Genomic DNA, 21419 nt, shown 5'->3' with positions numbered 1-21419 from the left:
ATTGGCGGATACCTCCCGCCCCTCCGGCTGCCGCGCCCTCCGATTCGTTGGAAGACCTTCGCCGGTCCTCCCAGCTTCCCGCTTTGTGATTGGGCGGCCGCTGTGTGATGGTTCAATGTGCGGGCGATGCCCCGCCCCTCCGGCTGCCGCACCCTCCAATTGATTGGAGGACCGGTCGCCTCTCGGTCCTCCCGACACGCCCATTGGTCAGGCCTCCCGTCAATCACGCTGCGCAGTCCACGCCCTCTGCCGCCACGGGGATCACGTGCTCCACGGCCCGGACGCCGACCGTTTGTTTCTTCGTCAGCGCCGCTCGGACCCAGACGATTTTTCCTTTACATTTTCCTGCGGCCCATTTATCCGGATCGACCAGGGCCTCCAGACCAGCGGCTTACCCGCCCCCGGACACACTTTCTGACAACCCTTCGTCCCCTTTAGAGGCGAACCGGACCCCCGCACACATCAAAGGAATGAACTGCACAGGCGCAGTGCCAAACCAGATGGTCTGAGCATGCGCACGTTGCTGGCGGGTCGCCGGCCGGCGTGGGCTGAGCATGCGCGACGCCCGGCGGCTGTGGAAGCGACTGAGCATGCGCGACGCCCGGACTAGCCTTGAAGTGACTGAGCATGCGCCACGCCCGGCGGGCGATTTGCATATTTAAAGGGGAAGTGACCCTGGTCTGAGCGAAACTGGTTTTGATGCAGGTCCGTGCGTGAGAGGCGATGCCGGTGTGCCCACCGATTCTGCCCATCCTTTCGGTCATCGCCGAGGGGAGCCCGTTTTTGCAGTGGCGAGGGAACCGTGGACGGGTAGCCGGACGAGGCCCCACCTTGCCGACCTGCCCGATTGACAACATGGAAGGGCAGTACCTGTGCCCCGCCTGCGGCCAGGGGTTCGAAGGAGAGTCCGGCCTGGGGCGCCACCGCTGTCGAAGGGGGCAGAGCGAGAGGCCGTGCAAATGTGGGGACTGCGGCAAAGCCTTCAGATACCCCTCGGAGCTGGACACCCACCGCCGCGTGCACACCGGGGAGAGGCCGTTTGCCTGCCACGCCTGCGGGAAGAGCTTCGCCCGATCGTCCCCGTTGCTCCGGCACCAGCGACTCCACACGGGGGAGAGGCCGTTCGCCTGCTCGGCCTGCGGGAAGGGATTGAACCAGTCCTGCCACCTCCTTCGGCACCGCCGGCTCCACGCCGGCGAGAGGCCGTTCCGCTGCCCCGACTGCGCCCAGGGATTCGCCCGCTCCTCCGACCTGCTGAGGCACCAACGCGTCCACACGGGGGAGAGGCCGTTCCGCTGCTCCCAGTGCGGCAGGCGGTTCAACCAGCTGGCCCACCTGGGCAGGCACGAGCAGCGCCATGCCGACGGCAGGCCCGTTCTGTACTCGGGCCGCGCGGGGAGACCGGGGAAACGTCAGCGGGCGCGGGCCGGAGAGAAGCCCTTCCCCTGCTCCCAGTGCGGGAAGCGATTCGCCGAATCGTCCACCCTGCTCCGACATCACCGCGTCCACACCGGGGAGAGGCCCTTCCCCTGCTCCCAGTGCGGGAAGCGATTCGCCGAATCGTCCTCCCTCCTCCGACACCACCGCGTCCACACCGGGGAGAGGCCCTTCCCCTGCTCCCAGTGCGGGAAGCGATTCGCCGAATCGTCCTCCCTCCTCCGACATCACCGCGTCCACACCGGGGAGAGGCCCTTCCCCTGCCCCCAGTGCGGCAGGGCCTTCAATCAGTCATCCCACCTGCTGACCCACCGGCGGCTCCACACCAGGGACTGGCCGCTCCCCTGCCGCCCAAGCTCGCCCGAACCTCGCCGGCGGGGCCCCGTCGCCAAGCGGACGTTCGGCTGCTCCGACTGCGCAAAGGGATTCTCCCGGGCCTCCGACCTGCTCCGGCACCGCCGCGTCCACACGGGGGAGAGGCCCTTCCCCTGCTCGCTCTGCGGGAGGCGCTTTAAGCAGAAGTCCCACCTGCGCACCCACGGGCAGCGTCACGCCGATGTGGGCATCTTCCAAATCGCCGACTGGGAGGCGTCGTCAGAAAGCGCCCAGCCGCCAGAGAGGCCACCGGGCGTCCGCGCAGGCAGGAGGCGGTTGGCCGCGGGCGGGGAGGGGTGCGCGCCCACGTCCCGACTTTTGGCGCGCCCGCGGGCTGCCGCCGGGGACCGGCGGTTCCCCTGCCCGACGTGCGGGAAGGCCTTCACCCGCTCGTCTAACCTAACCAGGCACCTGCGCGTCCACACCGGGGAGAGGCCGTACCCATGCCCCCTCTGCGGGAAGCGATTCACTCAGCGGTCCCACCTCTGGGGACACCAGCGCGTCCACACCGGGGAGAGGCCGTACCCATGCCCCCTCTGCGGGAAGCAATTCACCCAGCGGTCCCACCTCCGGGATCACCAGCGATCCCACACCGGGGAGAGGCCCTTCCCTTGCTACACCTGCGGCAAACGGTTCAATCGAGCTTCCATCCTCGGAAGGCACCAGCGAGTTCACACGTAGCCCAAAAGAATAACAGTGTCAAGGAATCTGATTGGAAAGTTCCCAAAGGACAAAGGTGTGGGAATCTGTTTGACTTCCGAACAACAATAGTACTCCCTCCCCACTCGCTGTACTGTCGAGCAGACCTGACCGTCGGGCGATGTCGTGCTCAACCCCATCCGCTGGTGTTGTTGTCGCGAAACAACCATCGGGGGAGCATGCTCAACGAACGGTGGAAATGTTTCTTCGAGTGACCCCAGCACTCTCAAAACGTAAGGTGAACCTTCCCGTGAACTGATGGGGGAAGCTGGGGACAGTTCCGACGCGCAGCCGGAGGAACGCAGCCTCGGCGGAAGGGAATGAGCAGCGGGTCCTTCCGCCTGACGGTTCCTTGCAAAGGAGCAGGAAGGCGCCTGGGGCGAACGAGGAGCGACGGCTCAGCGAAAATGGAGACCCGCCCTTGACGTCACGCGGCGGACAATTTTTTTACGACTGCTCTGAAATCTGTGGACACCCTCCAGCCATGCCTGCCTTCTTAACGTGCAGCTCGAGGTGTGTTCGGCCAATTTGACTGTTGATTCACGTGAACCTTGTGCTTATTCTGGATGTTTAAGAGTAAAAGATAGTGTTGACTGTTCGTGTTGCTGACTCTTGTTCAGTAAAGGTTCTTCTATTGGTTTTCAAACCATGAAACGAGTGGCTTTATCCTCTTAGAAAATACCTGCGATTTCAAATTAATAAAATAAGTTACTGGTTTCTAAGTAGAACCGGGGGGGGGGGGGGGGGGGGCGCCCTGTTTAAAAATAAGGGGGGTGAATCTCTGGAACTCGCTTCCTCAAAGGGCAGTTCTGACGCATATATTTTTAAGGCCGAGCTTGGTTATGATGGGGGGTGAACTGACTGCTTCAATCCCTGGCTCTCCCATTAACGACATCATCTTACTCAGCTGAACACAATGTCTCTAATTATTGACTCAGCAGGGGACCCTCTTAATCTAAATTCCGTTAGCCCAAACTTTTACGATGCCTTAATTGCACCTCTGGCTCCCAGAAAAGCCCGTCTGACCAGGATTTGGAAAAACACTGCCTAATCCTAACCCCCCCCCCCCCCCCCCCCCAACAGTGCCGGGGGTGAGCTCTCGCACGCACTCACTCTTCACCCTTGTCGGCAGTGAGAACCACTTTGTGAGTATCACAATTGCAGCCCCCCCCCCCCCGCTCCTGTCCCCCTGGAGGACCCCCTACCCTGCACACCCTGTTTCTAGAACATACAATGCAGAAGGAGGCCATTCGGCCTATAGAGCCTGCACCAACCCACTTAAGCCCCCACTTCCACCCTATCCCCCGTAACCCAATAACCCCTCCTAACCTTTTTGGTCACTGAGGGCAATTTATCAGAGCCAAACCCGCACGTCTTTGGACTGTGGGAGGAAACCGGAACACCCGGAGGAAAGACACGGGGAGAACGTGCAGACTCCGCACAGACTGACCCAGCGGGGAATCGAACCTGGGACCCTGGCGCTGTGAAGCCACAGTGCTATCCACTAGTGCTACCGTGCTGCCCACCTTCTACTCCTGCAATCTCGCCTTCCCCGCGGGGCAGTGGCTTGGGAGCTGCTCTGCCTCCTGGGATGGGCACTGGGGATAATCCTCAGCCCCCCCCCCCATCCTGCAGTGACGCCAGCTACCTCCTCCAGCTCGGAAACACTGTCTTGAGTTCTCACCCGGTCAGCAGCCCCTGGTTCCCCAGACCACGGGGGAAACAACCCGGAGTTCCCACGTGGCGCAGGATAAACTTGAATTAGTGGAAGCTTCTTGGTCCTGAACGATTCATGGATTTACACCCAATTTATCAACTCAAATAAAGAACAAGAAAAACTCAGCAGGCCAGGCAGCACCTGTGGAGAGAGAGATTAAATGTTCAAAGCAGAGATTGATAAGATTTCTGATTAACAATAAGATAAAGGGTTATTGGGATAGTGTTGATAAAATGCATTGAAATGTCCGATCAGCCATGATAGTATTGTGGCGGAACAGGGACGTTGGGCTGAATGGACGTCTGTTCCTATGTTCCTACTCAACTTCCTGGAGGCAGTTCCGTCATTCACTACAATCATTGCTGAACTAATTTTAACCTTAACTTCATGCATCACCCCCCCCCCCCCCCCCCCCCCAAAAAACCTTTTCCCTCCTTTCTCATCAAGGATCAATCCACTGTGTTAAACAAACCTAGACCCATACATAGAAAATAGAAGCAGGAGGCCATTCTGCCCTTCGAGCCTGCTACTCTCCCACCATCGGGAACATTCTTTCTGAATCAACCCTGTCTAATCCTGTTAGAATTTTGTAAGTTTCTATGAGATCCCCTCCCACTCTTCTAAACTCCAATGAATATGATCCTAATCGACTTGGCCTCTCCTCATATGACAGTCCCGCCATCCGAGGAATCAGTCTGGTAAACCTTCGCTGCACTCATAAGAACATAAGAACATAAGAACTAGGAGCAGGAATAGGCCATCTGGCCCCTCGAGCCTGCTCCACCATTCAATGAGATCATGGCTGATCTTTTGTGGACTCAGCTCCACTTTCCGGCCCGAACACCATAACCCTTAATCCCTTTATTCTTCAAAAAACTATCTATCTTTGGAAGGAATAACAGGAATGCGGAATATTTGGCTAATGGTAAAGTTCTTGGAAGTGTGGATGAGCAGAGGGATCTAGGTGTCCATGTACATAGATCCCTGAAAGTTGCCACCCAGGTTGATAGGGTTGTGAAGAAGGCCTATGGAGTGTTGGCCTTTATTGGCAGAGGGATTGAGTTCCGGAGTCGGGAGGTCATGTTGCAGCTGTACAAAACTCTGATACGGCCGCATTTGGAGTATTGCGTACAGTTCTGGTCACCGCATTATAGGAAGGACGTGGAGGCTTTGGAGCGGGTGCAGAGGAGATTTACCAGGATGTTGCCTGGTATGGAGGGAAAATCTTATGAGGAAAGGCTGATGGACTTGAGGTTGTTTTCGTTGGAGAGAAGAAGGTTCAGAGGAGACTTAATAGAGGCATACAAAATGATCAGAGGGTTAGATAGGGTGGACAGTGAGAGCCTTCTCCCGCGGATGGCTGGCACGAGGGGACATAGCTTTAAACTGAGGGGCAATAGATATAGGACAGAGGTCAGAGGTAGGTTCTTTACGCAAAGAGTAGTGAGGCCGTGGAATGCCCTACCTGCTACAGTAGTGAACTCGCCAACATTGAGGGCATTTAAAAGTTTATTGGATAAACATATGGATGGTAATGGCACAGTGTAGGTTAGATGGCTTTTGTTTCGGTGCAACATCGTGGGCCGAAGGGCCTGTACTGCGCTGTATCGTTCTATGTTCTAGAAGGATAACAAAACTACCCACAATACTCCAGGTGTGGCCTCACCAAGGCCCAATACAATTACAGTAATATATCTCCATTGCGATACACAAATCCTCTCGCGATGAAGGCCAACATATTTATTTGCCTCCTTTACTGCCTGCCGTACCTGCCTGCGTACATTCGGCGACTCATGCATGAGGACACCAAGGTCTCGCTGAGTATCCACCTATCTCAATTTACATCCATTAAAGATATTGAAAGACTCGACCACATTTCGCGGAAGAGAGTTCCGAAGTCTCACCGCCCTCAAGTGGTGAACATTCTCCTCCGTCTTAAACAGTTAACCCCTCCCCCCCGCTCTAGATTCTCCCACAAGAGGACACATCCTCTCCCCATCCACCCTTTGATACCCCCCTCAGGATCTTAACAGTTTTGATCGAGTCATCATAGAATATACAGTGCAGAAGGCCATTCAGCCCATCGAGTCTGCACCGGCTCTTGGAAAGAGCACCCTACCCAAGGTCAACACCTCCACCCTATCCCCATAACCCAGTAACCCCACCCAACACTAAGGGGGTACTAAGGGCAATTTGTCAAGGCCAATCCACCTAACCCGCACATCTTTGGACTGTGGGAGGAAACCGGAGCACCCGGAGGGAACCCACGCAGACACGGGGAGGACGTGCAGACTCGGCACAGATAGTGGCCCAAGCCGGAATCGAACCTGGGACCCTGTGAAGCAATTGTGCTATCCACAATGCCACCGTGCTTCCCAAGTACTGAGGGAGCGCCGCACTGTCAGTGGGTCAGTACTGAGGGAGCGCCGCACTGTCAGTGGGTCAGTACTGAGGGAGTGCCGCACTGTCAGAGGGTCAGTACTGAGGGAGTGCCGCACTGTCAGAGGATCAGTACTGAGGGAGTGCCGCACTGTCAGAAGGTCAGTACTGAGGGAGTGCCGCACTGTGAGGGGGTCAGTACTGAGGGAGTGCCGCACTGTCAGAGGGTCAGTACTGAGGGAGTGCCGCACTGTCAGAGGGTCAGTACTGAGGGAGTGCCACACTGTCAGAGGATCAGTACTGAGGGAGTGCCGCACTGTCAAAGGGTCAGTACTGAGGGAGTGCCGCACTGTCAGAGGGTCAGTACTGAGGGAGTGCTGCACTGTCAGAGGGTCAGTACTGAGGGAGTGCCGCACTGTCAGAGGGTCAGTACTGAGGGAGTGTCGCACTGTCAGAGGGTCAGTACTGAGGGAGCGCCGCACTGTCAGAGGGTCAGTACTGAGGGAGTGCTGCACTGTCAGAGGGTCAGTACTGAGGGAGTGCTGCACTGTCAGAGGGTCAGTACTGAGGGAGTGCTGCACTGTCGGAGGGTCAGTACTGAGGGAGTGCTGCACTGTCAGAGGATCAGTACTGAGGGAGTGCCGCACTGACAGAGGGTCAGTACTGAGGGAGTGCCGCACTGTCAGAGGGTCTGTACTGAGGGAGTGCCGCACTGTCAGAGGGTCAGTACTGAGGGAGTGCCCTACTGTCAGAGGGTCAGTACTGAGGGAGCTCTGCACTGTCAGAGGGTCAGTACTGAGGGAGTGCTGCACTGTCGGAGGGTCAGTACTGAGGGAGCGCCGCACTGTCAGAGGATCAGTACTGAGGGAGTGCTGCACTGTCAGAGGGTCAGTACTGAGGGAGTGCCGCACTGTCAGAGGGTCAGTACTGAGGGAGTGCTGCACTGTCAGAGGGTCAGTATTGAGGGAGTGCTGCACTGTCAGAGGGTCAGTACTGAGGGAGTGCTGCACTGTCGGTGGGTCAGTACTGAGGGAGCGCCGCACTGTCAGAGGATCAGTACTGAGGGAGTGCTGCACTGTCAGAGGGTCAGTACTGAGGGAGTGCCCTACTGTCAGAGGGTCAGTACTGAGGGAGCTCTGCACTGTCAGAGGGTCAGTACTGAGGGAGTGCTGCACTGTCAGAGAGTCAGTACTGAGGGAGTGCCGCACTGTCAGAGGGTCAGTACTGAGGGAGTGCCCTACTGTCAGAGGGTCAGTACTGAGGGAGCTCTGCACTGTCAGAGGATCAGTACTGAGGGAGTGCCGCACTGTCAGAGGGTCAGTACTGAGGGAGTGCCACACTGTCAGAGGGTCAGTACTGAGGGAGTGCTGCACTGTCAGAGGGTCAGTACTGAGGGAGCTCTGCACTGTTAGAGGGTCAGTACTGAGGGAGTGTTGCACTGTCAGAGGGTCAGTACTGAGGGAGTGCTGCACTGTCAGAGGGTCAGTACTGAGGGAGTGCTGCACTGTCAGAGGGTCAGTACTGAGGGAGTGCCCCACTGTCAGAGGGTCAGTACTGGCGGAGTGCTGCACTGTCAGGGTCAGTACTGCAGACTCCGTACGGACAATGACTCAAGCCGGAATCGAACCTAGGACCCTGGGGCTGTGAAGCAATTGTGCTATCCACAATGCTACTGTGCTGCTGTCGTCTCTCATTGAACTCCAGTGGACGCAAACTAACTTCTCTCCAACCTTTCCTCATCAGAGACGCCGCCCATTCCTGGATGTTAGTCCTTTAAACTTCCTCTGAACGGCTTCTAACACGTTGCCATCTTTCCTTCAATAAGAAGAGCAACACCACACAGTACTCCAGCTAAGGTCTCGCCAATGTCCTGGATAACTGAACCATAACCGCCCAAACTTTTGTATTCAATTCCCCGCACAATAAACAGAAACGGAGACCGTGGCCTGTCGTGGAGCCCCGAAGGTGAGGTCCTGTTCTTCCAGCTTGCAGGCCGAGGGCAAAGATGTCAGCGTGAGAGCCAGGCGGCCATTGGAGATAGTAAGGCTACCAGCAACTCGGAGGTCACACCCATGCTCCCCCAGCCTCAGACTGGATGGGTCAAATGGCCTCCTTCTGCACTGCATGATTGACTTGGATGCAGGGATAGAAGTCACTATTGCCAAATGTGCAGATGACAGAGGTGCAATAGTAAGTTGCAATGAAGAAATAGGGAGTAGGTGAGTGGCCAAAATGTGGCAGATGGAGTTTAACGTGGATACGTGTGAGGTTATCCATTTAGGCCGGAAAATTGGAAAGGCAATTTATTATGTAAATGGGGGGGGGGGCGACGGGAGCACAGTGGTTAGCACTGCTGCTCCGCCGCGCCAGGGAGCTGGGATCGATTCCGGCTTGGGTCACTGTCTGTGCGGAGTCTGCACGTGCTCCCCGTGTCTGTGCGTGGGTTTCCTCCGGGTGCTCCGGTTTCCTCCCACAGTCCAAAGATGTGCAGGTTGGGTGGATTGGACATTCTGAATTCTCCCCGTGTACCCGAACAGGCGCCAAATGTGGCGACGAGGGGATTTCCACAGTAACTTCATTGCCGTGTTAACGTCAGCCTGCTTGTGACACTAATAAAGATTATTATTCGTTGTCCTGTTCCACCTCCTGAAAAGCGTCGCCTCACAATTATCCGAGTTAAACTCCATTTTACGCTACTCTGCCCACCTGGGTGTACCAGCATGTTGAATGATGCCTCTATATAAATGCTCTGTACCTGGTCTGTGGCTATCCCCAGCTATCTGATCTCACCTGGGGACAGAGACGACCTGTGCTGCACGTTAGTCCCGCCCTTTTCCCCAATTGGTTGGAGGACCGCCTGGTCCTCCAGGCTTTTCTTTCTCCCCATTGGTCGGTGCGCGCGTCAGTCACCGTTCCTCCCCGCGCCGTTTCGACGTCACAATGGGTGTCGCCCACTCCCGCAGCGCCGCCCGATCGATTGGAGGACCCGCACGGTCCTCCAGGCTGTTCTCTCTCCCTCGATTGGTGGGGGGGGCACGCGTCAGTCACGGTCTTTCTCCGCCTCTTGCCGACGTCACAATGGGGATGCCCCGCGCGCGCGCACCTGTCTCGGCCCAGCCGCGCCGCCCACCCCCGCGCCGCATGGTCCTCCTGTCTTTCTCTCCTTCTCTTGTCATTTGGTGCGCGTCAGTCACGGCCAGACCCCGCCCCGTGCGGACGTCACAATGCAAGGGGGCAGGGAGCAGTCGGCGGAGAAGGCCTACCGCCAGCCCCCAATGGGACGCCGCCCGATTGATTGGAGCACCGCTTGGTCCTCCAGGCTATTGTCTCTCTCTATTGGTCGGAACGCGCGTCAGTCACGGAGGGACCCCGCCCACCCCTGGAAGAGGGGGGTCACGTGCTCGGGTCGGCTCCATTGGGCGTGGACATGAGTCCCGCTCGGGAGGTCCGGTTTCCTCTTTTGTCTTTGATTTGATTCCCTACCCCCACCTCCCCCCCTCTCTCTCTCCCCCCCCCCTCCCCCCGGTCCTGCGACCTCACTCTTGGGGAGCCGGGAGGAGATCGGATTTGAACAACTCACTTTCCAACGGTCATTCGGTGCCTCAGCTTCCCGGTGCGCAGGCGCAGACCCGTCGCGCATGCGCGGCGGGTGGCAGTGAGGCGATTGAGCATGCGCGGACGGCCGGCAGCGCTGAGGCGACTGAACATGCGCGGTGGCCGGCCGGCAGCTGTGAGGCAATTGAGCATGCGCGGCGGCCGGCAGCGCTGAGGCGACTGGACATGCGCGGTGGCCGGCCGGCAGCTGTGAGGCAATTGAGCATGCGCGGCGGTCAGCAGCGCTGAGGCGACTGAACATGCGCGGTGGCCGGCCGGCAGCTGTGAGGCAATTGAGCATGCGCGGCGGTCAGCAGCGCTGAGCCGACTGAACATGCGCGGTGGCCGGCCGGCCGGCAGCTGTGAGGCAATTGAGCATGCGCGGCGGCCGGCAGCGCTGAGGCGACTGAACATGCGCGGTGGCCGGCCGGCAGCTGTGAGGCAATTGAGCATGCGCGGCGGTCGGCAGCGCTGAGGCGACTGAACATGCGCGGTGGCCGGCCGGCAGCTGTGAGGCAATTGAGCATGCGCGGCGGTCGGCAGCGCTGAGGCGACTGAACATGCGCGGTGGCCGGCCGGCAGCTGTGAGGCAATTGAGCATGCGCGGCGGTCAGCAGCGCTGAGGCGACTGAGCATGCGTGGCCGTACATCTGCATATTTAAAGGAACCCCAACCCTTTTCAAAGGGTCAATTAGCTGACCTTCCCTCCACGGAGTGGGAAGGGGGCGAAGCCGGCATGGCGGCCAGTCTGCGTTGGGCGGGCGAACGGGGGGGGGGGGGCAGGTCTCGACAGGAGCAATATATGTTTGAGCGAACAACAATTCCTACCTCACGGGAGGAGAGCAGGTGGGCGTCGGAGTCCTCGGTGGGGAAGGGCAAATTGCCGGGGCCTCTCGCCAGCCCCAGACGGGCAGAGCGATGGTCAGCGTTCCGGGCTTGGAGTGGGGGGGGGATGTCGGTGGGAGTTCTAGCGAGGCGGTGATCTGCCTCCGCTCTTCTTCGGACGGGGTGCCAAGGTGTCAGCACCCTTCCGTCAGAGGGGTTGCTCATATCGGCCATGATCGGAGGCCGGCTTCAGAGGGTGGGAGGTCAGAGCGGTAACGGGCTGACCCACGTCACACCGACCTTTGCCCAGAGAGGTCGATCAAGTCGAAGGGAAGCAAAACCTTTCCAGTCTGAGTCCCTTTCTCTCTCCCCCTCTCTCTCTCTCTCTCTCTCTTGCGTTTACAGGAAAGACTTGTGCCGAGTCGCGGGATGCTATTGGCCGTCGAGGGGAGGGATTTCAGTCACCACGTTCCGGTCCCAGGTCGACGTCCAGCGTCGGATCGTCGGGAGCTGAACTTCGCCGGCAAAAATGGAAGAGGTTCGCAGCGGCGCTCGCCAGGCGGAGAAATTGTGCCAGTGTTCCCGGTGTGGACAGAGGTTCGGACGAGCGTCCGGGAAGGGATTCACCCGCTTGTCCATCCTGCTCCGTCACCAGCGCGTCCACACCGGGGAGAGGCTGTTCCCCTGCCTTGTGTGCGGGAAAGGATTCACCCGCTCGTCCGCCCTGCTCCGACACCAGCGCGTCCACACTGGGGAAAGTCTGTTCCCCTGCCTTGTGTGCGGTTTGGCATTCGCCCGTTCCTCCATCCTACTGGCCCGCGGGCGTGTCCACACTGAGGGGGAGACCGTTCCGCTGCTCCCTTTGCCGCAAGCGGTCCACCCTATCCTCCTGCGCGACCAGCGGGTCCACACTGGGGAGCGGCCCTTCGCCTGCGCGGCCTGTGGGAAGGCCTTTCGCCAGTCGGCGGAGCTGCTGGCGCACCAGCGAGTGCACCGCTGACCGCACTGCTCCAATCCCGCAGGGCCGGGACTGTCGAGAAGGGCGGGTCGAATCTTTTTACTTTGCACTCAACATGAGTACCAAATTCCGAACAAATTTCATCAGAAAAGGCCGGGTCCGTGGGATTGCTGTCATTGGCAATGGAACATGTACCTACTCTCCCCAAAATTATATTTAATTTGAAAGGAAGCAATGCCTGGACATGTACCTTTTGCCTGCAGAGGACCGGTTTCCTGCATTTGAAGAAATGTAGTTTCTCGCAGTCCAACCGGACTGTGCATGCGCCATTCCCAGTACACAGGGCGTTTGTACCCACAACCGATCGTTCTTTGGCAGCTTCCAATGGGCAGAGGAACAACCATACCCAGCCTGTGTATGCACACCTCGGGACATGCCGTCTAACTTTAGCTGTCACTCCACCATGCTAGGCTAGCCCCGTGTGTGCTAGAAATGCGGCAACGGCCAAGTTGCAATTTATCAGTCACGCTCGCAGTGTAGCTTGTTTACAATGTAGAGGGAGCTTTCCCCTGTATCTAACCCTGTGCTGTACCTGTCCTGGGAGTGTTTGATGGGGACAGTGTAGAGGGAGCTTTACTCTGTATCTAACCCCGTGCTGTACCTGTCCTGGGAGTGTTTGATGGGGACGGTGTAGAGGCAGCTTTACTCTGTATCTAACCCCGTGCTGTACCTGTCCCTGGGAGTGTTTGATGGGGACAGTGTAGAGGGAGCTTTCCTCTGTATCTAACCCCGTGCTGTACCTGTCCTGGGAGTGTTTGATGTGGACAGTGTAGAGGGAGCTTTACTCTGTATCTAACCCCGTGCTGTACCTGTCCTGGGAGTGTTTGATGGGGACAGTGTAGAGGGAGCTTTCCTCTGGATCTAACCCCGCGCTGTACCTGTCCTGGGAGTGTTTGATGGGGACAGTGTAGAGGGAGCTTTACTCTGTATCTACCCCGTGCTTTACCTGTCCTGGGGCTGTTTGATGGGAACACTGTAGAGGGAGCTTTACTCTGTATCTACCCCCGTGCTGTACCTGTCCTGGGAGAGTTTGATGGGGAAGTGCAGAGGGAGCTTTACTCTGTATCTAACCCCGTGCTGTACCTGTCCTGTGAGTGTTTGATGGGGACAGTGTAGGGGGAGCTTTACTCTGTATCTAACCCCGTGCTGTACCTGTCCTGGGAGTGTTTGATGGGGACAGTGTAGAGGGAGCTTTCCTCTGTATCTAGCCCCATGCTGTACCTGTCCTGGGAGTGGTTGATGGGGACAGTGTAAAGGCAGCTTTACTCTGTATCTAACCCTGTGCTGTACCTGTCCTGGGAGTGTTTGATGGGGACAGTGTAGAGGGAGCTTTACTCTGTATCTACCCCGTGCTGTACCTGTCCTGGGGCTGTTTGATGGGAACACTGTAGAGGGAGCTTTGCTCTGTATCTAACCCCGTGCTGTACCTGTCCTGGGGGTTTTTGATGGGAACACTAGAGGGAGCTTTACTCTGTATCTAACCCTGTGCTGTACCTGTCCTGGGAGTGTTTGATGGGGACAGTGTAGAGGGAGCTTTACTCTGTATCTAACCCCGTGGTGTACCTGTTCTGGGAGTGTTTGATGGGGACAGTAGAGGGAGCTTTACTCTGTATCTAACCCTGTGCTGTACCTGTCCTAGGAGTGTTTGATGGGGACAGTGTAGAGGGAGCTTTACTCTGTATCTAACCCCGTGGTGTACCTGTTCTGGGAGTGTTTGATGGGGAAGTGTAGAGGGAGCTTTACTCTGTATCAACCCCGTGCTGTACCTGTCCTGGGAGTGTTTGATGGGGACAGTGTAGAGGGAACTTTACTCTGTATCTAACCCCGTGCTGTACCTGTCCTGGGACTGTTTGATGGGGATAGTGTAGAGGGAGCTTTACTCTGTATCTAACCCCGTGCTGTCCCTGTCCTGGGAGTGTTTGATGGGGACAGTGTAGAGGGAGCTTTACTCTGTATCAAACCCCGTGCTGTACCTGTCCTGGGAGTGTTTGATGGGGACAGTGTAGAGGGTGCTTTACTCTGTAACTAACCCCGTGCTGTATCTGTCCTGGGAGTGTTTGATGGGGATAGTGTAGAGGGAGCTTTACTCTGTATCGAACCCCGTGCTGTACCTGTCCTGGGAGTGTTTGATGGGGACAGTGTGGAGGGAGCTTTACTCTGTATCTAACCCCGTGCTGTACCTGTCCTGGGAGTGTTTGATGGGGAAGTGTAGAGGGAGCTTTACTCTGTATCTCCTAAGTGCATCCAATTGCTGCTCCAACCGAACCATGCGGTCTGTGAGGAGCTCCAGTTGGGTGCACTTTCTGCAGATGAAGCCATCCGGGACGCTGGAAGCCTCCCGGACCTGCCACATCTCACAGTCAGAGCACAAGTGACCTTTTGCCAAACCTTTTCATCGTGCTCTCATTGGGACTGCTCACAATAAATGAAACGGATGCAATGTGTCTATTGAGGCATGTCTCTCGGCAGCCCAATATCTCCCAACGCTCTCCCAACTAATGCCTGGAGGGGAGCCAAAGCAAGATTGACACTTTAGACCTGAGCTTCGAGGTGACTGAACAATGCTAATTCACTGGGTCCCAAGTGGTCATCGGGGCTGTCAGAGAGAGCGAGATGGAGCGCCGGGCTCTGACCTCCCACGAGCGACCGAATTGGTCACTGCGTCTGCGCCGGCTCGCAGAACGGGCACCGCCTCTCATGCCATCCTCCCCGTAACCCTCGCGAGCCTTCAGTGCTTAGCACTGTTGCTTCACAGGGGTCCCGGGTTCGATTCCAGGCTTGGGTCACTGTCTGTGCGGGGTCTGCACTTTCTCCCCGTGACTGCGCGGGTTTGCTCCGGGTGCTCCGGTTTCCTCCCACAGTCCAAAGATGTACTGTTAGGTGAATTGGACATTCTGAATTCTCCCTCTGTGTACCCGAACAGGCGCCGGAGTGTGGCGACTAGGGGCTTTTCACAGTAACCCCATTGCAGTGTTAATGTCAGCCAATTTGTGATACTAATAAAGATGATTATTTTCAAATAATCATCCAATACCCTCTTGAACACTTAACTCGAACAGGCGACGGAATGTGGCGACTAGGGGCTTTTCACAGGAACGTCATTTGAAGCCTACTTGTGACCATCAGCAATTTTCATTTTTCGAGCCTCTGTCTCTCTCTCTCTCCCTCTGTCTCTTTCTCCCCCTCCGTCTCTCTGCCTGTCTCTCTCCCTCGTCTGTCTCTCTCTTCCTCTGGACATATAAAATTATGAAGGGAATAGATAGGGTAGATGCGGGCAGGTTGTTTCCACTGGCGGGTGAAAGCAGAACTAGGGGGCATAGCCTCAAAATAAGGGGCAGTAGATTTCGGACTGAGTTTAGGAGGAACTTCTTCACCCAAAGGGTTGTGAATCTGTGGAAATCCTTGCCCAGTGAAGCAGTAGACGCTCCTTCATTAAATTTTTTTTTTAAAGATAAAGTTAGATAGTTTTTTTGAAGAATTAAGGGTTATGGTGTTCGGGCCGGAAAGTGGAGCTGAGTCCACAAAAGATCAGCCATGATCTCATTGAATGGTGGAGCAGGCTCGATGGGCCAGATGGCCTCCTCCTGCTCCTAGTTCTGATGTGTGTCTCTCCCGCTGTCTCTCTCTCCCTGTCTGTCCCTCGGTCACTCTCCCTCTGTCTCTCCCTCCCCTTTCTCTGTCTGTCTGTCTGTCTCGCTCTTTCTCCAGTGCCTTCACATCCTTCTGAAAAGTGAGGCTCTCAGACCTGTCCGCAGAGCGCGTTGTCCGCTTGTGGTGGAAACAGACACTCAGAGCCGTGTTCAGTTCATGGGCTTCGTGAGGTCGAGCGGGCGATGGGCGAAGTAACAGTTTGTCAGAAGCCGGCCACTTGGGAATAGAAAACCTGGGTTGTTCAACTGCCGCCCACTGAGAAAACCTGCGAGAGCCAGGAAATCGCCACGCTGTTCTGATCACTGATAAATTTGCCGCAGTCACAAGGGGGACGGATATTACTGAAGGGCACATCGCCATTGCCAAGCGCCATGAACATTAACCACAGCGACTGGTTCATCCTCAAGCACGCAAGAACATTCAGGAAGGTTTAACGCTAGGACTCGCTGCGGATGTTCCGGGAACAGACCACAAGACATAGGAACAGGATTGATCTGATATTCCTCACGTCCAACGTTCCTGCCCTTTTCCCGTAACCCTCGATTGCCTGACTGATCCAAGAATCGACCTATCTCAGCCTTCAATGTACACAAGGACCTCTGGTCCTCGGCTCTCTGTGGCAAATGGGAGTATCGTGAGAAAATGCCACCCTCGCCTGCCAGGCACTTCAGGCACATCAGGGATGTAGCAGGACCAAACCTATGTCTCAAAAGTCAGTGTGATAGGCAAGACTCACAAGAAATTCACAAGAAGAAATTCCTCCTCATCTCAGCCTGACATAGGCTCTCTTTTATTCTGAGATGATACACAGACAGAAGATAGGAGCAGGAGGATGCCTTTTGGCCCTTCGAGCCTGCTCCGCCATTTATCACAATCATCCAACTCAATAGCCTAATCCTGCTTTCTCACCATAGCCATAGGGGCAACACGGTAGCACAGTGGTTAGCACAATTGCTTCACAGCTCCAGGGTCCCAGGTTCGATTCCGGCTTGGGTCACTGTCTGTGCGGAGTCTGCACATCCTCCCCGTGTGTGCGTGGGTTTCCTCCGGGTGCTCCGGTTTCCTCCCACAGTCCAAAGATGTGCAGGTTAGATGGCTTGGCCATGATAAATTGCCCTTAGTGTTGGGTGAGGTTACTGGGTTATGGGGATAGGGTGGAGATGTTGACCTTGGGTAGGGTGCTCTTTCCATGAGTCGATGCAGACTCGATGGGCCGAATGGCCTCCTTCTGCACCAAATTCTATGAAATTCTATCCCATTCTCCCCGAGCGCTATATCCAGCCGCCTCTTGAATATATTCAACGTTTTAGCATCAACTACTTCCTGTGGTAATGAATTCCACAGGCTCACCACTCTTTGTGTGAAGAAATGTCTCCTCATCTCTGTCCGAAATGGTTTACCCTGAATCCTCAGACTGTGACCCCTGGTTCTGGACACACCCATCATTGGTACCATCTTCCCTGCATCGACCCTGTCTAGTCCCGTTAGAATTTTATAAGTCTCTATGAGATCCCCCCTCATTCTTCTGAACTCCAGCGAGAACAATCCCAACCTCGCCAATCTCTCCTCATATGACAGTCCCGCCATCCCTGGAATCAGTCTGGTAAACCTTCACTGCACTCCCTCGAGAGCAAGAACATCCTTCCTCAGAGAAGGAGACCAAAACTGCCCACCATTCTCCAAGTGTGGCCTCACCAAGGCCCTGTACAATTGCAGCAACATATCCCTGCTTCTTTAGCCTTCTTTACCGCCTGCTGCACCTGCATGCTTACCTTCAGCGACTGGTACACAAGGTCACCCAGGTCCCGCTGCACACTCCCCTCTCCCAATTTACAACCATTCAGGTAGCAATCTGCTTTCCTGTTTTTGCTTCCAAAATGAATAACCTCCCACTTATCCAAATTATACTGCATCTGCCATTAGTTTGCCCACTCGCCCAACCTGTCCAGATCTTGCTGTAGGATCCCTGCATCCTCGTCACAATTCACCCTCCCACCCAACTTGGTATCATCAGCAAACTTTGAAATGTTACATTTTGATCCCTCATCCAAATCATTTAATATATATTGTGAAGAGCTGGGGTCCCAGCACCGATCCCTGTGGCACCCCACCAGTTACTGCCTCTCAGTGCGCCAGCTGTGGTCTCACCTGTACCTCGTAGTTTCAGCAAGACCTCCCGACTATTATACTCCAACCCCCTTGAACTAAGCAGCGCTGGGCTGAGAGGTGGCAAATGGAGTTTAATGCAGAAAAGTGTGAGGTGATTCATTTTGGAAGGAATAACAGGAAGACAGAGTACTGGGTTAAGGTAAGATTCTTGGCAGTGTGGATGAGCAGAGAGATCTCGGTGTCCATGTACAAAGAACAAAGAAATGTACAGCACAGGAACAGGCCCTTCGGCCCTCCAAGCCCGTGCCGACCATGCTGCCCGACTAAACTACAATCTTCTACACTTCCTGGGTCCGTATCCCTCTATTCCCATCCTGTACATAGATCCCTTAAAGTTGCTACTCCGGTTGAGAGGGTTGTTAAGAAGGCAGATGGTGTGTTAGCTTTTATTGGTAGAGGGATTGAGTTTAGGAGCCATGAGGTCATGTTGCAGCTGTACAAAACTCTGGTGCGGCCGCATTTGGAGTATTGCGTGCAATTCTGGTCGCCGCATTATAGGAAGGATGTGGAAGCATTGGAAAGGGTGCAGAGGAGATTTACCAGAATGTTGCCTGGTATGGAGGGAAGATCTTATGGGGAAAGGCTAAGGGACTTGAGGCTGTTTTCGTTAGAGAGAAGAAGGTTAAGAACAAAGAAATGTACAGCACAGGAACAGGCCCTTCGGCCCTCCAAGCCCGTGCCGACCATGCTGCCCGACTAAACTACAATCTTCTACACTTCCTGGGTCCGTATCCTTCTATTCCCATCCTATTCATATATTTGTCAAGATGCCCCTTAAATGTCCCTATCGTCCCTGTTTCCACTACCTCCTCCGGTAGCGAGTTCCAGGCACCCACTAGCCTCTGCGTAAAAAACTTGCCTCGTACATCTACTCTAAACCTTGCCCCTCTCACCTTAAACCTATGCCCCCTAGTAATTGACCCCTCTACCCTGGGGAAAAGCCTCTGACTATCCACTCTGTCTATGCCCCTCATAATTTTGTATACCTCTATCCCCTCAACCTCCTTCGTTCCAGTGAGAACAAACCGAGTTTATTCAATCGCTCCTCATAGCTAATGCCCTCCATACCAGGCAACATTCTGGTAAATCTCTTCTGCACCCTCTCTAAAGCCTCCACATCCTTCTGGTGGTGTGGCGACCAGAATTGAACACTATACTCCAAGTGTGGCCTAACTAAGGTTCTATACAGCTGCAACATGACTTGCCAATTCTTATACTCAATGCCCCGGCCAATGAAGGCAAGCATGCCGTATGCCTTCTTGACTACCTTCTCCACCTGTGTTGCCCCTTTCAATGACCTGTGGACCTGTGCTCCTAGATCTCTTTGACTTTCAATACTCTTGAGGGTTCTACCATTCACTGTATATTCCCTACCTGCATTAGACCTTCCAAAATGCATTACCTCACATTTGTCCGGATTAAACTCCATCTGCCATCTCTCCGCCCAAGTCTCCAGACAATCTAAATCCTGCTGTATCCTCCGACAGTCCTCATCGCTATCCGCAATTCCACCAACCTTTGTGTCGTCTGCAAACTTACTAATCAGACCAGTTACATTTTCCTCCAAATCATTTATATATACTACAAAGAGCAAAGGTCCCAGCACTGATCCCTGTGGAACACCACTGGTCACAGCCCTCCAATTAGAAAAGCATCCCTCCATTGCTACTCTCTGCCTTCTATGACCTAGCCAGTTCTGTATCCACCTTGCCAGCTCACCCCTGATCCCGTGTGACTTCACCTTTTGTACTAGTCTACCATGAGGGACCTTGTCAAAACCTTACTGAAGTCCATATAGACAACATCTACTGCCCTACCTGCATCAGTCATCTTAGTGACCTCCTCGAAAAACTCTATCAAGTTAGTGAGACACGACCTCCCCTTCACAAAACCGTGCTGCCTCTCACTAATACGCCCATTTGCTTCCAAATGGGAGTAGATCCTGTCTCGAAGAATTCTCTCCAGTAATTTCCCTACCACTGAAGTAAGGCTCACCGGCCTGTAGTTCCCGGGATTATCCTTGCTACCCTTCTTAAACAGAGGAACAACATTGGCTATTCTCCAGTCCTCCGGGACATCCCCTGAAGACAGCGAGGATCCAAAGATTTCTGTCAAGGTCTCAGCAATTTCCTCTCCAGCCTCCTTCAGTATTCTGGGGTAGATCCCATCAGGCCCTGGGGACTTATCTACCTTAATATTTTTTAAGACACCCAACACCTCGTCTTTTTGGATCACAATGTGACCCAGGCTATCTACACCCCCTTCTCCAGACTCAACATCTACCAATTCCTTCTCTTTGGTGAATACTGATGCAAAGTATTCATTTAGTACCTCGCCCATTTCCTCTGGCTCCACACATAGAATCCCTTGCCTATCCGTCAGTGGGCCAACCCTTTCCCTGGCTACCCTCTTGCTTTTTATGTACGTGTAAAAAGCCTTGGGATTTTCCTTAACCCTATTTGCTAATGACTTTTCGTGACCCCTTCTAGCCCTCCTGACTCCTTGCTTAAGTTCCTTCCTACTTTCCTTATATGCCACACAGGCTTCGTCTGTTCCCAGCCTTTTAGCCCTGACAAATGCCTCCTTTTTCTTTTTGACGAGGCCTACAATATCACTCGTCATCCAAGGTTCCCGAAAATTGCCGTATTTATCTTTCTTCCTCACAGGAACATGCCGGTCCTGTATTCCTTTCAACTGCCACTTGAAAGCCTCCCACATGTCAGATGTTGATTTGCCCTCAAACATCCGCCCCCAATCTATGTTCTTCAGTTCCCGCCTAATATTGTTATAATTAGACTTCCCCCAATTTAGCACATTCATCCTCGGACCACTCTTATCCTTGTCCACCAGTACTTTAAAACTTACTGAATTGTGGTCACTGTTACGGAAATGCTCCCCTACTGAAACATCTACCACCTGGCCGGGCTCATTCCCCAATACCAGGTCCAGTACCGCCCCTTCCCTAGTTGGACTGTCTACATATTGTTTTAAGAAGCCCTCCTGGATGCTCCTTACAAACTCCGCCCCGTCTAAGCCCCTGGCACTACGTGAGTCCCAGTCAATATTGGGGAAGTTGAAGTCTCCCATCACCACAACCCTGTTGTTTTTACTCTTTTCCAAAATCTGTCTACCTATCTGCTCCTCTATCTCCCGCTGGCTGTTGGGAGGCCTGTAGTATACCCCCAACATTGTGACTGCACCCTTCTTATTCCTGATCTCTACCCATATAGCCTCACTGCCCTCTGAGGTGTCCTCTCGCAGTACAGCTGTGATATTCTCCCGAACAAGTAGCGCAACTCCGCCTCCCCTTTTACATCCCCCTCTATCCCACCTGAAACATCTAAATCCTGGAACGTTTAGCTGCCAATCCTGCCCTTCCCTCAACCAGGTCTCTGTAATGGCAACAACATCATAGTTCCAAGTACTAATCCAAGCTCTAAGTTCATCTGCCTTACCCGTAATGCTCCTTGCATTAAAACATATGCACTTCAGGCCACCAGACCCGCTGTGTTCAGCAACTTCTCCCTGTCTGCTCTGCCTCAGAGCCACACTGTC

At 54.9% G+C, this 21419-nt stretch overlaps 1 protein-coding gene across 1 annotated transcript; it reads left to right on the top strand.

Moving 5' to 3' along the window:
• Positions 1-231: 231 nt before the first annotated feature.
• LOC140418164 (uncharacterized) lies at positions 232-3157 on the top strand. The gene has a single exon (XM_072501587.1). It carries the CDS (start codon positions 724-726, stop codon positions 2491-2493), a length of 1770 nt encoding a protein of 589 aa, XP_072357688.1. The 5' UTR covers positions 232-723; the 3' UTR covers positions 2494-3157.
• Positions 3158-21419: the final 18262 nt, after the last annotated feature.

The sequence above is a fragment of the Scyliorhinus torazame genome, chromosome 5 (assembly GCF_047496885.1).
Source record: "Scyliorhinus torazame isolate Kashiwa2021f chromosome 5, sScyTor2.1, whole genome shotgun sequence".
NCBI lineage: Eukaryota > Metazoa > Chordata > Chondrichthyes > Carcharhiniformes > Scyliorhinidae > Scyliorhinus > Scyliorhinus torazame.
Note: the sequence above shows the minus strand (reverse complement) of the source record. Positions and strands in the feature narration are given on the sequence as shown.

What these genes read in the sequence shown, in the direction of transcription:
- LOC140418164 (XM_072501587.1), top strand. Translation starts at nt 724, where the DNA reads ATGCCGGTGTGCCCACCGATTCTGCCCATCCTTTCGGTCATCGCCGAG.